Here is a 14,524-nt window from a genome sequence, read left to right on the forward strand (position 1 = left end):
GAGTTCGAGGCCAGCCTGGTCTACAAAGTGAGGTCCAGGACAGCCAGGGCTATACAGAGAACCCCTGTCTCGAAAAAAACAAAAAAAAAAAGAAATTAAGCAGTTTCACTTAGGAACCAGAAAACATGCATCCTGGCAACTCTAGATACTTAATCTAAATTTTTTATGTGAAGGACACCTTGAACTATCCCAACATCCTAATATGGGTATGAATTCAGAACAATAAAAGACTATAAACGTTTTAGCAATTTAAGCTTGATCTGTGCAAGTTAACCAGCACAGGGCACTTGAGGGAGATGAAGTGATGGTGTAGGGGTTAAGTCTGTTCGCAGCTACTTCCAGAGGGCCCAATTTAGGTGCTCATAGATCTTGACTGCACAGGAAACAAAATGTTTGTGGCATACCCACCCACAAACACAAATAGAATTTTTATTTATTTATTTATTTTTGGTTTTTCGAGACAGGGTTTCTCTGTATAGCCCTGGCTGTCCTAAAACTCACTCTGTAGACCAGGCTGGCCTCAAACTCAGAAATCCACCTGCCTCTGCCTCCCAAGTGCTGGGATTAAAGGTGTGACTTAAAACAATAGGTTACAGTGTTTTGTTGGTTGGGTTGTTGTTGTTGTTGCTGCTGCTGCAACTTCTTTTTAAGACAGGTCCCAGCCCAGGCTGTTCTCTAACAGTAAAGGGTGTTCTTGAGCTCATCCTCTTGCATCTACCTCCCAAGTCCTTGGGTTACAGACACGCGGTCTTTTTTGGGCTTTTGTTATTTTGTTGTAGGGGTGGGTAGTGAGGGTTGGAATATTTCCCTAATGTGCTGTATTAATAAATTGAGTAAAGGGTGTGTGCTTAAGTTACACAGTTACTAAAAACTTTAGTGTGCCTAATAGGGAAATAATCACTGTTCTGCTTTAATCAAAATACTATAAAAATGGTGAAATACACTTTAGTAATAGTTATTGCAAATCTATGCCGAAAACAATCGTAAGAACAACTACTGAGTTTAGGAAGCTGAGAGGAGAGCCAATGTGGAGGAGCACATCTGTACTCCTAGCACATAGGAGGCTGGGGCAGAAAGGTTCAGGAGATCAGGATCATCCTCCACAGCTTATTTCAAAGTCTGCCTGATTGAATAATAAACCAGCATGGGTTAGGAGTGTGAACCATGCCAGGTATGGTGGCACATGTCTTTAAGCACTCAAGACAGGCAGACTGGAGAGAAAGGGGGGATTTCTTTCTACAATGTATCAGGAATGGAAATTTTGGAAATGAATGATGGTGGCCGGTTAGGGTTACAGCTTTCTGGGTCTGTCTGTTCATTGTAAAATCCATGTAGTGGGCTGGAGAGATGTCTCAGCAGTTAAGAGCACTGGCTGCTCTTCCAGAGGACCTGAGTTCAATTCCCAGCAACCACATGGTGGCTCACAACCATCTGTAATGGGATCTGATGCCCTCTTCTGGGGTGTCTGAAGACAGCTACACTGTACTCACATATATAAAATAAATAAATTAATTCTTTTAAAAAAAATCCATGTAGTAAGACTAAGATCTAAACATGAAGAAATAGGACTTTGACATTCCTGATCTAAGTCAGTAACCTAGAATAATGGTCCTCAAATCAATTTGATTATATTACATGTCAGTGAGACGTTTATAAAACTGTTTTATAAATGCATAATTACACTTTGGTTGCCTTGGAAAGAGTGCTAACAAATGAACAGAAAATAAAAATAAACAGTATTATGGAAACAGGTTACCTGTTAATATAGGTTTGTGTCCTCTTCACCAGTATGGTGTGTATACTTAGTTTGTTTTGTTTGTGGGTGAGTTTTTGTTTGATTGAATCTCTTGTTTCTAAGCCTTTTTGGTAATCAGGTCTTCAAAGGGTTTTTTTGTTGTTGTTTTTTTAAATCAACTCTTTACTTTCTAAGTGCTGGGATTACAAGTGCTTACTTGAAGTATTTGTTTTGTTTTGGAGCAGTGCTTCTCAACCTTCCTTCTTAATGTTTAATACCCTTTAATATAATACCTCATGTTGTGGTGACCTCCAACCATAAAAATCTTTTTTTTAATTTATTTTTTCAATCTTTTTGGTTTTTCGAGACAGGGTTTCTCTGTGTAGCCCTGGCTGTCCTGGAACTTACTCTGTAGACCAGGCTGGCCTCGAACTCAAAAATCCACCTGCCTCTGCCTCCCAAGTGCTGGAATTAAAGGCCTGCGCCACCACTGCCCAGCTATAAGATTATTTTCATTGTTACTTCATAACTATAATTTTGCTGCTGTTGATCATAATGTAAATGTCTGTTTTGGGGTAGTCTTAGACCCCTGTGAAAGAGTCATTCTTGAAACCCCTCTCCCCCAAGGGGTCACAACCCACAGGTTGAGAACTGATGTGTTGGAGGATTGTTTTTGTTGTGCTGTTTTCTCCTGTTTTGTAAAACAGGATTTTATTATAGTACTTGCTGGCCCCCAACTCAGTAATACGCCTGCTTTAGCCTCTCAAATGCTAGGATTATACACGTGAGCTATCATGCTTGACTTTTTATTTTTCCTTTGTTTTGTTTTAAACTTCATCCTATTATAAATTATCTCAGGGGCATTATTTATGGAGTGTGTTTTAATGTTTCTAATATAAGTCCGGCTTATACATTAGATCTTATTAAATAGTCATGTCTTTCATAATGAGGTTGAATAGTTAGTTCTGGGAATAAACGTGTTGATGTCCATGTGCTTTGCTTGTGCTTTGCTTGCCTTCCATATATATACATTTCTTTCTGCTGACAGTGCCTCTGCTATGGAGTCGAGCCTAGATAACTAAATGTGTAGGGCCATTCATTCGAGTATATTTCAACTATAGTATACTGAGAACAAATGAATAAGAAAGAGACTTCACTGTCAACTTAGTGAGTTTGCAGTTTAATTTTCAGTAATATTAAGTTATATAAGAAGTATATTTGATATATCAGTTTAGTGAGATATAAGCTACATTTATATAGCTCATATTCATATCATATAGTAATATTCATAGAAACTAATTTTTATCTTGGGCAGAACCATAAATGCAGTATTCTATTTTCCATTGGGCTATAATTGATAATAGATTCTGTTTACTGTTTGGAAATTGAAAAGAAATTTGGAACAGTGGTCTCCTTATTAGCCACTAAAGTTCTTTTTTTGTTTTGTTTTTTGAGACAGGGTTTCTCTGTATAGCCCTGGCTGTCCTGGAACTTGCTCTGTAGACCGGGCTGGCCTCTTAACACAGAGATCTGCCTGCCTCTGCCTCCACCAATGAGGGATGAAAAGCATGTGCTAGCATTGTGCCACTAGTGTTCTTAAGACGTTTGTAAAGTTCCTTATAACACAGGACTGTTTAATGTATCTGAGAGAACCTTTCAGTTGGACGTTTATTTACTCTTGTACTTGTTAAACATTATGCTATGTTGTCACAGCTGCTTGACATGGAGAACATGCTTACCGTGTCATCAGATCCTCAGCCCACTCCTGCAGCCCCTCCTTCACTTTCTTTACCTTTATCTTCATCATCTACCTCATCCTGGACAAAAAAACAAAAGAGGACCCCCACATATCAGAGATCTGTAAGTCAGGAAAGGAGTGATTCAGTTTGTCTTGCATTGTGTTACACGCATGGCTTATGGGGGCCACGTCGTCTGGTTGAAGTGCCAGTAGGCTCAATTTATAGCTTCCTAATCATTTCTTTGACTTTGACTTTTGAAAGATTAACTTTCGGACCCTGCTGTTGTAAAAATGTCTTAAAGAGTGAAGAAGCATTGCTTGCCTTAGATCTTGTTGGAAGAGGAGAGTTTATACCCTTATCTTCACTGAATCTGACTCTGCTGTTTTAATTAAATTGTCAAGTGGCTTTAGTTGGAGAATTTAAAGCCAGTTGTGTGGAGGTGGACCTCGTTTGAGTTGTCTATCAGTGAATTTCGGCCAGTGGTTGTTTTCTACATGGTAAAATGGGCATAGTGTATTGTTTTTGTGAAAATTAGGTTAATACATTTCAGAACAGTGGCTAATACAAAGGAAATAGAACCCAATTACTAACGGGTGTGCATTGATTTGCATATTTTGGACATCCCATGTATTAGTGTATTATTTAACGGTTTATCTTTTTTTTCCCTTTAATATAGGGTTTCTCTCAGTAGCTCTGCCTCTTATGGAATTTACTCTGTAGAGTAGGGTGGCTTGGACCTCTCTCAGATCCACCTGCCCCTGTCTCCTCAATGCTGGGATTAAAGGCTTGTTCCACCACCACCTTACTTAACCATTTATTTTTCAAGAATTTTGGTCCTTGGGACTGGAGAGATGGCTCAGTGGTTAAGAGTGCTGGCTGCTCTTCCAAGGACCCAGGTTTGATTCTCAATACCTAGCAGCTCGCACCTGTCTGTGACTCTGGTTCCAGCAGATCCACTGCTGGACTCCGGCCTTTATGGAGAGTAAGCAGTATGTGATACACAGACATACATGTAGACGAAACTCCCATCATTCACATAATAAAGAATATTGGTCATTGAAGATATATCTTTTTTAATAATTGCCCAACATTTCATGGAGCTAGAAATGTTTATGTCATAATTTCAATGCAAGGGACTTTTAAAGTTAATGTAAAGACTTAGAGCTAGTGCTTCTGTGGTAAATTACTCAGCCTTTTTTGGATGCTTATTCCATCTTATGCTTCTTTTTTATTTTTCTTAGGATTAATTTATTTTATGTATATGGGTACATTGTAGCTATCTTCAGACACACCAGAGAAGGGTTTCAGATCCCATTACAGGCGGTTATGAAGCCACCATATGGTTGCTGGGAATTGAACTCAGTACCTTTGGAAAAGCAGTCAGTGCTCTTAACCGCTGAGACATCTCTCTAGCCCCTTAGCTTCTTTCAAACTTAACAAATAATTCATTTTTATGATTTATGAAATCACCAAAGTAAAAAAGTATTTGACCTAAACAGATTGCATTGTATTGTATTGTATTGTATTTCAGTAACTCCTTTTTCACTGAAGAGAATGTTTCATTTGCTTTATTATATAGCTCAGAATTGATCATTGAAACAGATGACATTAGAGATATCAGTGTTTTCTTAGCAAGAAAAAGGTTTTGAATGTCCTTAGAAATTAACTAAACATTGTTAGACAACTCTATGGCTAGGAATTTGTATTGGAGATATTTTTGACTCATAATTTTCAAATTTTTTTCCCTCATAATTTTCAATTTTTTCCCTAAGGACTTGAGTGTGTGTTGTGCTACAATTTTTAAATTTGAATTAAATATTGAATAAGACATTTATTGTGTTAATTTCTGCTAACTTTATGAATTTAATCTGCATGACTTACCAAATAGTATTAAGATATTTTCTTAATCTGGTAATTCTAGGTTACTAGTTTTTATATTAACCACTATTATTTTAAAATTGCTTCAGTAATTTAAAGTTAATGTTAAGAACTTTCACTAAGTGTTGTTTTACCTAGTGTTAGTATTGTTTGGGGTTTTTTTTTGTTTTGTATACATAGATCTATATATATTGACTTTTTTTTTTTAAACAGATGAGCTTTGATCCAAACCTTCTCCACAACAATGGACACAATGGGTACCCCAATGGTACTTCAGCAGCACTTCGTGAAACTGGGGTTATTGAAAAACTCTTGACCTCTTACGGATTCATTCAGTGTTCAGAACGGCAAGCTAGACTTTTCTTCCACTGTTCACAATATAATGGCAACCTCCAAGACTTAAAAGTAGGAGGTAATCTGTCAGCTCACTTTTGAACTTTCTACTGTGTGTCTGCTTGTTCCTGATAGGACTTTTCAGTCTGTTATAAGCCAGAAAAGATGAACATATTAGTTTTGCTTACTACTGAAATATGTGCCCTAATTTTTACTATGGCAATGTCATTTTGAGATCTGAAAAACTTAACTGGTAAAAAGATATATTTGAGGTTTGTTTTTTTTTTTTCTTTAGATACTTAGAAGATTTAAAGGAATGAAATTATAAGATTTCTTAAACTAAAACAACAAAAAAAAATCCCAAGAGGCTAGAAAGATGCCACAGTAGTTTGAATACTTGATACTCTTGTATAGGACCTACGTTCAGTTCCTAGCACCAACCTCAGCGCATACATACTCAGTTGCAAGGCATCTGATGGCCTCTTCTGGCCTTTGTGGGCACCAGTCACCAAATGTTGTCTGCATACATACATACGAACAAACAGGCAAAACTCTGATTCACATAAAAATATTCTTGAGAATGAACTTAGAGCTGTGGCTAACATGAGTATTTGGTGTGTACCAGATGCTGGGGGTGCATGCTGTTTAGCATTATTTTGTTTAATCCTCTCAGCAATATTGTATGTTAGAAATTATTCCATTTTATAGATAAGGAAGCTAAAGTAAGATGTTTCCAAATCTGTATTATCTTATTTGTAATGTATATAAATGCCATGAAAACTAGGTCATGATCTATAGCTGCCTCAGTCTAAAATAGTCTAAGACTAACTCAGTCTAAGTCTGAAATGCTCGTGTGTGTGTCAGTTGGTTGGAAGGCTCAATAAAATACACATTGCTGTACTTGATTCCCCAGAGTTTGTCTTTACCTAGGTCTGAAGTGAGGCTCAAGAATTTGCATGGTCTCCTAAGTTTCCAGGTAACGTTGATGCTTCGGGCCTAGGAACCATACTTTGAGAACCACTGGTTTAAGGCAACTCAGATATTACACACCTTAGAGGTCAGATGCAAGATGCTGTTTTTCAAGCATTAGTCCAACAAACATGACACATTCTTTATTTTAGATGATGTTGAATTTGAAGTATCATCTGACCGGAGGACTGGGAAACCTATTGCTATTAAATTGGTGAAGATAAAACCAGAAATACATCCTGAAGAACGAATGAACGGACAAGTTAGTGACTTTGATACTTTGTATTTCCTTAGGGCCCCATATTTGCATATTTTTCACATTAGAAAAGGAAGATTGTCCCTTGCCTCCTCAGTTTGCACGAAGAGAGCTCTAGTATATAAAGATAACTTTTAAGATTAGATCAGAAGCACTGGCATTTCTTGACCTGAACTAAAAACATGGTCAAGACTCAGTTTGGGTTTTACATATAACCCTGAGTCTTTACTTACAGTCAATTTGCATACTGTAAGTTTGAAACTTGGCAGCATGACATCCTCTTGTGGATCATATTAAAATGCATCCCTGTATATAGTATAGAGGATATTAGAACTCAGTTTATATTGCACAGTGCTGCTCCTGAAATGATTAGCAATGGAAATTTTTTTTTTTTTGACTGGTAGGTTGTGTGCGCTGTTCCTCACAACTTAGAGAGTAAATCTCCAGCTGCCCCGGGTCAGAGTCCAACAGGGAGTGTATGCTACGAACGTAATGGGGTAAACTTGTGTATTTTTCTTAAACCTTTGCCTGATCCATCATGTGATCTATAAGCGTACTTTAAAATTCAAAGTAGAAAACGTAAGCTAGTTGCTAAAATCACTTTTAAATTTGGTTTTATGAGGCTTCAAGTGCAGCATAATAAAATTATTTTTAAAGAAAAAAATCCATAGGACTTCCAAGTGTGTTAGCTTGCCCAAGTGTGACCTTAGTTAGAACATTAAGGTAAAATGCTCCTTTAAATCACTTTTTGGTGGGTTGTGGGGAAGGGGATTTATTTCTGGTTCCTTTTAAGCACTAACTCCAGTTTTTTTATTTGGAATGCCTTTTGTAAAGATTGTCTTTTTGAAATGTAACTACAGTCTCTGGGCAAATGCTTCCACGTGTGTAAGCTTTTTGAACTTGGATTGCTGCTCAGCTGTGGACTCAAAGAAGTCATCAGCACCATGGAGGGGAAGTGTGATTATGAATAAGACAACTTACTTGTTATACTGCATATAACTAAGAACTGTGGCTTTAAAATGCCAGTATAAGAAGTATTTGAGTAAGTGACATTGTACAGTGAATGTGCATCCTGTTGAGATAATAATAATAGCTGGTTAATTCACAGGAAGTATTTTATCTGACTTACACCTCTGAAGATGTGGAAGGGAATGTTCAGCTGGAAACTGGAGATAAAATTAACTTTGTAATTGATAACAATAAACAGTAAGTTCTCTTCAGTATTTTCCTAACCTAAATGATTCTTTTTTGGTTACATTAAAAAAATTTGAAGTGAGAGCCAGGTGTGGTGTTCTGTCCTGATAGTCCTAATACTTGAGAGGTAGAGACAGTATCATCAGGAGTTATAGACCAGGTTGTGTACACTGGGTCCTGTTTCAAATACCAAAAAGAAGGAAAGTTGGGGTGGGAGGAAAAATCTGAAATTATTTAAACACCTAACTGACAAATCTGGATACTTTTTATGACCCTTGAAGATTTTGTCCAGCAGCTTGAGACCTTAAAGGTCTGTGACTATTCTATAGGCAGGTATCAGAGTCTAAAGGTGACTAAAACATTGTCATTTTCAGGGAACTGCCTATTCAGTGAAGATCTTTATTAGGGACAAATATGTAAGATTAATTTTGAAAGAACAGTGAAAAGTCAGATAAGAAATGAGTAGTATGGTCAGAGAACTATCAGACATTTTGGAGAAAATGGCTAGAAGTTTGAGTTAGCTTTGTTGATTGGGCTGCAGGAACATGAGATGAGCTTTATTATACAATTCTTGCAAAACTTGGAGTAAGGTTAGAGTTGTGTAAGTGCTAAAGATAGCAGGCTCTTGAACAATAGGGATGCTCTAGACCAGGAGTGTGATGCAGTACTATAGAAAATAAAGGGTTTATATGGATCAGCCAAGATAGGAATCAAAGTTGTTGGAATACTGGAAAATGAAATTGGGTTATGGGTTTATATATTTTAGACCAAGGGTTTTAATTGAATATGAAGTAGAAAACCAAGGAATAGATAATGTAAGTTTCAGAAGGTAGCCACTCTATTTCACCTTTGCCAAAGATTTGTACTAAATAATTTTTTTACCTAGTATATTCTTATTTAATGGTTACTATGTAGACCAGACTGGCCTCCAACTCAGAGTGATTCTTGCCTCAGCTTCCTGAATGCTGAGATTAAAGACATGGACAACCTATCCATATAACATACATACACAGAGAGTGAGTTTGTGCACATGTGAACCTTGTTTGTACAGTGCCTTAGGAAGCCAAGAGAGGGCATCATATCCTCTTGAACTGGAGTTTACAGATGGCTGTTGACTACACCCACCATGGGTGCTAGGTATTGATCCCATGTTCTCTACAAGAACAGCAACCACTCTTGACTACTGAGCAGTTTCTTCAACACTTACACTTAGTCCTCAAAAAAGCAGTACCTCATTTGTCTGTCTGAATTTTTGATAGCTACTCTTCTCTAAACATGTTGAGCCCAGCAATAATTTTGTATCTTACATAGTTTACACTGTGCTTGAAATAAACTTGAGTTGAAAGCATGGCAAAGTCTCCTGTCTCTTAGAGGGCAGGAATAAGGAGGACAGTCTAGTCTGGTGAACACCTTTAATCCTAGCACTCAGGCAGTAGAGGCAGATGGATCTCTCTTGAGTTTGAGGCCAGCCTGGTCTACAGAGTTGAGTTCAGGACAAGCCATAGTTGCACAGAGAAACCCTGCCTCAAAAAAATAAAATAATAAGATAAATTAAGAGGATAGGTACTAAGTTTAGTACTTCCCAATAACAGATTTTTTATTGTTATCATCAGTTCCTTAGTTTATAAAGTGTAATACTCACCCTGCTGTGAAACCAGTGTTCTCCACCTTCTTTAGAAGGTATCTACTTTGGTAAAGTCAGGAATTTATGAAGAAGAAAAAAAAAATCCATGTATGAATTTTAAGTCTGAAAGATGGGGAGTTTGAACAAAGTTTTTATCCAGAGAAGATTGGGTATCATAAACCTTACATTTGTTCTTAATAATGAGAGAATTTTTAAGACCTAGGAAACTACTTTGTGATTATAGACTCAATAGTTTCTAACAACCCAGAGGATTTAACCTTCATTTTTCATTTCTTCTCTAGCACTGGTGCTGTAAGTGCTCGTAATATTATGCTGTTGAAAAAGAAGCAGGCTCGCTGTCAAGGAGTAGTTTGTGCCATGAAGGTAATAGTTAATAAACTTGAAATGTTTAGGTTTGCTGTTTGGTTTTTTAACTGCTTTTAAGCTTTGTACTACAAACCCAAACCACTTGCTTCTCCTGCCTCTGCTTTAAGACTATTTCCTTGTTAACTAAGTTCATAGAGCTTCTTGATTGCGAGTCTTTAGGTCAAGTCTTGGTAAGGTAGACTTTACAGAGTTGTACTCTTTGGCCTATAGTATAATTTTAAGATAAAGCTTACTGATTTTTTTTTAAGTTGTAATCATACATTTGTATATTGATTGGTAATTAATGATTTTGTATTTGGGGGCTTTTTGCTTTAGGAGGCGTTTGGCTTTATCGAAAGAGGTGATGTTGTAAAAGAGATATTCTTTCACTATAGTGAATTTAAAGGTGACCTAGAAACCCTACAGCCTGGAGATGACGTGGAATTCACAATCAAGGACAGAAATGTAAGATGGGTCATTCACTAACTCTAAATTATTGCCCTTTTTAAAGATTAGTAGTGGATTATATATTTAAGAAACGCTTAAAATTATGTGACCCCTGCCCACTTCAACCTCTTGATTTAGGGTAAAGAAGTTGCAACAGATGTCAGACTATTGCCTCAAGGAACAGTCATTTTTGAAGATATCAGCATTGAACATTTTGAAGGAACTGTAACCAAAGTTATCCCAAAAGTACCCAGTAAAAACCAGGTAAATTGTCTTTATCAGCAATGTCTTCTTCTGACCAATCAGTACAATATTATGATGATACACTAAAGGTGGAGTCTGTTTGATTGATGTAGTTGTGTGTAGTGGGGTGTATCTTTTAATAGGTATTTTAATTAAAAAAAAAAAAAAAACAAAAAACAAAATAGATGCTGATGGTGTGGTTCAGTGGCAGAGGGCTGACCTAGCATGCAAAAGGCCCCCAGTACTGCAGAAAGAAAAGAGACACTAATGAACGGTAGGTTGATGGGTATGTTTTTGCTTATTTGATTTTCACTGAGTGATTAAGATTAAAAGAAACTGTTACCTGAACTGGGGAAGGTCCTACTGAATTGGACTGCATGTGCTACTTCTCTGTTCCCCCGTCTTACCATTTGTTAACTGGTGGGAAGTAAGGTGAAAGGCATCATTGCTGGATAAATGTGAGATCCAAAGGGCTGAAATGTTTTTCCTTAGCAGTTCTTGATATCACAGTGCAGTGTTAACAACAGTGCTTGATTTATGGTTGTCATGGGACCTTAGATGATGAAGCTTTTATATTGGGCTTATATTGTCAGCACTTTTTTCCCCTTCAGGCTACTACTATATTATAAATAAGCTATTTACTGTGTGTTCTTCTTGTTTGACTTAGAGCTAAAAGGATGAGAAATCTCCAGCTAAAATCGTTTTTCCTTCTCATCAGAATGACCCATTGCCAGGACGAATCAAAGTTGACTTTGTGATTCCTAAAGAACTTCCCTTTGGAGACAAAGACACAAAATCCAAAGTGACCCTGCTGGAAGGTGACCATGTTAGGTTTAATATTTCAACAGACCGACGTGACAAATTGGAACGAGCAACCAACATAGAGGTTCTATCAAATACATTTCAGTTCACTAATGAAGCCAGAGAGATGGTAAGTGTTTAAGCATTGCTGGAATTTTATCTGACATTTAGGGTTCAGTGATGGACTCTGATTTACACTGTTGGCTGGGAACTTCTTAGGCTGATGACTAGTGAATAAAGGTGTCTGTTCCCAAGCCTGGTAGCCTGTGTCCTAGTCTGCACTGATGGAGAGGCCAAGAAGAACACACAGAGGCAAGTTGTTAGAGGATATTTCTTGTAAGCTAATGCCTGTTGGGAAGTCACTTTATTAAGTAGCTAAGAATCCTACATATTTGAATTAGTTTGGGCTTAGTTCTCTTAGCTATCTTGGAAAGACATATAAATTAATTTTAAATTAGAAAACCAGATAAGGGGATTGCTAATGAAATGTGAATAAGACATCAGGAAATATATTTTCTTAAGATTTCCTCTGTGATGTTTAGTAAACAGTAAGTTAAACAGCACTAAATTGATTTCACCGCTTTTATGGTAATAGTTTGCTTTTTTTAAAGTGAGTATATGTCTGAATAGTATGTACCTGATTTGCTACTCAGGTATGTCTTATAAACATTTTGTAGACTGACTTTTCTCAGGTATAGTTTGTATTTAGTGTTGTTTGGAATCATACTATCTGTAGCATGTCTCAGTGTTGGCAATAAAAACAGGTACCTTTTATTTTTTTGGTTTTTTTGAGACAGGGTTTCCCTGTATAGCCCTGGCTGACCTGGGACTCACTCTGTAGACCAGGCTGGCCTCGAACTCAGAAATCCACCTGCCTCTAACAGGTATATTTTTATAAGTTGTTTTTTGAGACACGGTTCCCCTGGAACTCTTAGGCCAGGTTGGCCTTAAACTCAAAAAATTTGCTTCTGCCTCTTGAATGCTGGTATTAAAGGTGTGCGCTACCATATTCCTGGTCCTCCTCCTCTTGTTATTCATTTGTTTTATGTGTATGAAAATTTTACTTTCATGTGTGTACCTGGTACCCACAGCGGCCAAAATTGGACATCAGATTCCCTGGAACTAGAGTTCATCATAGTTAGATGTGAATGCCTGGGATCACTCCTGAGTCCTCTGCAGAAACAAAACAACACAACAAAAAGACCCTCTTCCCAAGCAGAGTCTCTTTTCTCTCTTTATGGTATAAAGTATATATTTTGGTTACCATCAGAAGTTTGACAATGATTAAATTTAAAAATACTCAGGTCATATTCAAAGCTAGTAGTATCCATCTCTGCAGTAAATATGCAATGTGAATCTCATTGGATAAAAATCCATGAGTGCTTCTGAGTACTGGGAATACAGTGATCTCACAAACCTACATTTTCATAGGATAAAAGAAAACAAGGAAGAAGAAGAGACAGTAGAGTGCACTTTGCTTTTTTTATGTGACTAAAGTCACAAAAGCAGTAAAATATTGCTTTTATGATTTATTTATGAAGTATATCAGTAAATTTTTGAAATTCTTTTTTTTTTTTTTTTTTTTAAGATTTATTTATTTTTATTGTATATAAGTACACTGAGCTGTCTTCAGACACTCCAGAAGAGGGAGTCAGATCTCATTACAGATGATTGTGAGTCACCATGTGGTTGCTGGGATTTGAACTTCAGACCTTTGGAAGAGTAGTCGGGTGCTCTTACCCACTGAGCCATCTCACCAGCCCAATTTTTGAAATTCTTACGTTGTCATTTAGTTTATGTATTTGTGGTTCAATTCATAAGGCTTTATTTTTATAATATATATTTTCCAAGGAGTGGGACCTGGAAATTCTTTTTTTCGAGACATGGTTTCTCTGTGTAGCCTTGGCTGTCCTGGAACTTAGAAATTCGCCTGCCTCTGCCTCCCGCGTGCTGGGACTAAAGGTGTGCGCCACCACCGCCCGGCTTTGATGTTGTTCTTTTTTTTAAAAAACAAAAACAAAACAGAAAAACCTATATAACCAGTTAAAAATGTTAATTTGTGTTTTTATTCAGGGTGTGATTGCTGCCATGAGAGATGGTTTTGGTTTCATCAAGTGTGTGGATCGTGATGCTCGTATGTTCTTCCACTTCAGTGAGATTCTAGATGGGAACCAGCTCCACATTGCAGATGAAGTAGAGTTTACTGTGGTTCCTGTGAGTAGCTGTTGGGGAAAGTGTTAAGGGTTGGTATTCTGCTGTCTCCTTTGTAATTTTAATTTTGTTGATTTTGTTTAATTTGTAGGATATGCTCTCTGCCCAAAGAAATCATGCTATTAGGATTAAAAAACTTCCCAAGGGCACGGTTTCATTCCATTCCCATTCAGATCATCGTTTTCTGGGCACCGTAGAAAAAGAAGCCACTTTTTCCAATCCTAAAACTACAAGCCCAAATAAAGGCAAAGACAAGGCAAGTGTTAGGTGATCCAGATGGTTTGTATGTCTTTTATCTTTGCCTCCAGATTGCATTGTAGCTCATATAGTGAAGTATCGTCTCCTTTTTAAAAATTCTGTATACAGCAGTGTATTAGTCAGGGTTCTCTAGAGTCACAGAACTTATGGGTAATCTCTATATAGTAAAGGAATTTATTGATGCCTCACAGTCTACAATGCAACTCCCAACAATGGTCAGTAGCAGCTGTGAATGCTCAGTCCCACACGGCAAGCACTCGAAGGAGGGGGGGGTGGAGAGACTCGCGCACACTCTTGAGACCACTCGCCTTCCTTCTTCCAATGTCCTTATAATAGTCTCCAGCAGAAGGTGTAGCCCAGATTAAAGGTGTGTGCTACCACACCTTTAATCGAAGATGACCTTGAACTCGGAGATCTCCCTGTCTTAATCTGGGGTCCATAGCCACTAGGCCTCAAGATCCAGGTCAGAA

General features: G+C 37.4%; 1 protein-coding gene across 7 annotated transcripts in view; it reads left to right on the forward strand.

Annotated features, from left to right (window-relative positions):
• Nucleotides 1-14,524, forward strand: part of Csde1 (cold shock domain containing E1, RNA binding) — a 37,756-nt gene that overhangs the window by 12,696 nt on the left and 10,536 nt on the right. For 2 of the 7 annotated variants that reach the window (NM_144901.4, XM_017319550.2), the window contains 10 exons: nt 5,566-5,764; nt 6,807-6,916; nt 7,315-7,407; nt 8,019-8,116; nt 10,031-10,112; nt 10,431-10,559; nt 10,680-10,805; nt 11,503-11,715; nt 13,659-13,799; nt 13,888-14,052. In NM_144901.4, coding sequence (NP_659150.1) covers nt 5,566-5,764; nt 6,807-6,916; nt 7,315-7,407; nt 8,019-8,116; nt 10,031-10,112; nt 10,431-10,559; nt 10,680-10,805; nt 11,503-11,715; nt 13,659-13,799; nt 13,888-14,052 — 1,356 coding nt within the window. Of the gene's footprint in view, nt 1-3,448; nt 3,596-5,565; nt 5,765-6,806; nt 6,917-7,314; nt 7,408-8,018; nt 8,117-10,030; nt 10,113-10,430; nt 10,560-10,679; nt 10,806-11,502; nt 11,716-13,658; nt 13,800-13,887; nt 14,053-14,524 lie in introns of all 7 variants that reach the window. The other 5 variants (NM_001161854.2, XM_006501399.3, XM_006501397.1 and 2 more) reach the window with 4 other exon arrangements.

This window comes from Mus musculus, chromosome 3 (assembly GCF_000001635.26).
Source record: "Mus musculus strain C57BL/6J chromosome 3, GRCm38.p6 C57BL/6J".
In the NCBI taxonomy this organism is placed as follows: domain Eukaryota; kingdom Metazoa; phylum Chordata; class Mammalia; order Rodentia; family Muridae; genus Mus; species Mus musculus.